Raw genomic sequence first — 2277 nt, forward strand, 5'->3', positions numbered from 1 at the left:
ACAGTCAGATATTGGTGATAAATAAGCGAGTAAGTGGTACCATACTAGGACTGTAGGATCCAAAAAGGAAAAAAATGAGCGAGTACTCTGTGTTGTGCGTTTTTGAAGAGACTGCCAGCTGATCGGTGCTTTTTTTTCGCACCATGTCATCATAAAAAAAATTAATTACTTTATTTTGTCTAAGCAATAAATTAGGCTCATTGATTTATCTATGCTATAAATGGTGTTGGATTTCTTCCCAACATGCAATGATTTAGACCGATAGATGCCATAGGTGGTGTTGGGTTTTTTCTTACAACTACGTTATTTTAGAAATACAAATATCTTATCATATAAAATGTGTTACGAGGAGGAACAAGCTAGACATCTACGATTATTTGAAACGGTTTCCAGTGGGTCCGAAATAGAACCAGATGATGATGGCGAAAGTTTTACCGAAGATTGTGTGGAAGAACAAGAAGGCAGTGTTTCGGAACAGAGTTTATGTAGTAATAGTGATTCGGAAGAATCTGATATTTGTAACAAATATGTCCTAAGAAAGCGGCGAATTGCTTGTTTTGTTGCCAAAGATAGAACCCGCTGGAAAAAACATATCATAAAGAAAACGAACATAAAAACAAGGGCATGCAATATCGTTTACCAGCGGCCAGGATCAAAGGGATTCATACAGAAAGAAATGAAAGCCTCCTCCATTTTGAGAAACTTTTTCACCGACAGTATTTTGGAGAAAATTGTAAATTATACCAATAAATTAATTTCGTCAAAAGGGTGACACATCGGAAAAGTCAAAAAGGTGAAAAAGTGATGATACTAAAAAGGACAGATACAATAAGATTACTGACCTCGTGGAAATAAAAGCTTTGGTTGTATTACTGTACATTTCGGAAGTCTACAAATTTTCTCTTCAAAATTATGAAAATCTATTTAGAAAATATGGTATGTCTATGGAAATTTTTAGGCTCACAATGTCTGCAAAAAGATTTTCGTTTTTACTCTGTCATTTACGTTTTGATGATAAGTCGACTAGAGATGAGCGAAAAAAAATTGTCAAAATGACCGCTATCAGAGAAATCTTTGAAGAATTTACGGACACCTTACCTAAACATTTTAATTTGTCAGCATATACCGCCGTAGATGCAATTTTAGCAAGTTTTCGTGGACGTTGCCCTTTTAGGGTCTATATTCCTAGCAAACAAAACCGCTACGGGATAAAAATATATGCTTTAGTTGATGCAACATTTTATTACACAGTGAAATTAGAAGTGTACGTAGGTACATACACAGCCACAAGGACCTTTTTATATCGACAATAGGAATCGAGTGCTAATTTGCCGTTTGGTGCAACCAATTCGAGGATCAAACAGAAATGTGACAATGGACAATTTTTTACCACCGTTGAATTAGCTAATGAACTTTTGGTAGATTACAAGTTGACGATGATTGGAACAATGCGCAAGAAAAACCTCAAATTCCAAAAGAGTTTATATCATTGCGGAGACCAAAATTTACCTCTGTGTTTGTATTTGATGATAAATGTACAATGGTGTCTTATATACCACGAAAGAGGAAGAACGTCATCTTACTTTCTACAATGCATTTTGATGATGAGATCGACCCACAAACAGGAAAACCAATCATTATCATGGATTATAACAAAACAAAGGGAGGAGTAGATGTGATCGATCAAATGTCCGCATCGTACAATTGTGCACGACCGACACATAGATAGCTGATGGTAATATTTGATCAACTTTTGAATGTGGCAGGCATAAATTCCTTCATTATTTATAAATGTAACAATAACAGCAATATTCGACGTCGATTTTTTTTACAAATGCTGGGTCAAGAACTCCTACAAGACCATCTTCAAAGACGAGCACGCATTATGCAACTTCCGCGTGCGGTATGTCTCCGTCTTCATGAAATAACTGGACAAAAAGTTGCAAATGAATCAGAACCAGAATCGGGACCATCTCATGGAAGGTGCTATTAATATGATTCTAAAAAGAGCCGAAAATGCAGATTTAGATGTGAAGGATGCAAAAGATTTGTATGTTTAGAACATCTAAAAGGAATGTGTTCAGACTGCATTTCTACTTAAGATGAAACGATTAAATTCAGTTTGTGGTGAACCAAATCTAATTAAGAGTGTGAAAAACAAGTGATTTAGTTTGTTATAAAGAGTTATGTTTAGTTTATTTTTTTGATTTTATAATAAAAAACTAGTTTTTGTTATATTAATAAATAATTTGTTTTAAAAAATAAATACTTTCATTT

At 34.3% G+C, this 2277-nt stretch overlaps 1 protein-coding gene across 1 annotated transcript; it reads left to right on the forward strand.

The window, feature by feature from the left end:
• Nucleotides 1–302: 302 nt before the first annotated feature.
• On the forward strand, nucleotides 303–1921 carry LOC136409993 (piggyBac transposable element-derived protein 4-like). The gene is made up of 2 exons (XM_066391881.1): nucleotides 303–768; nucleotides 803–1921. The coding sequence occupies exons 1-2, from the start codon at nucleotides 338–340 to the stop codon at nucleotides 1311–1313; spliced, it is 942 nt and encodes a 313-aa protein (XP_066247978.1). The 5' UTR covers nucleotides 303–337; the 3' UTR covers nucleotides 1314–1921.
• Nucleotides 1922–2277: the final 356 nt, after the last annotated feature.

The sequence above is a fragment of the Euwallacea similis genome, chromosome 7, assembly GCF_039881205.1.
Source record: "Euwallacea similis isolate ESF13 chromosome 7, ESF131.1, whole genome shotgun sequence".
NCBI classification, from domain to species: domain Eukaryota; kingdom Metazoa; phylum Arthropoda; class Insecta; order Coleoptera; family Curculionidae; genus Euwallacea; species Euwallacea similis.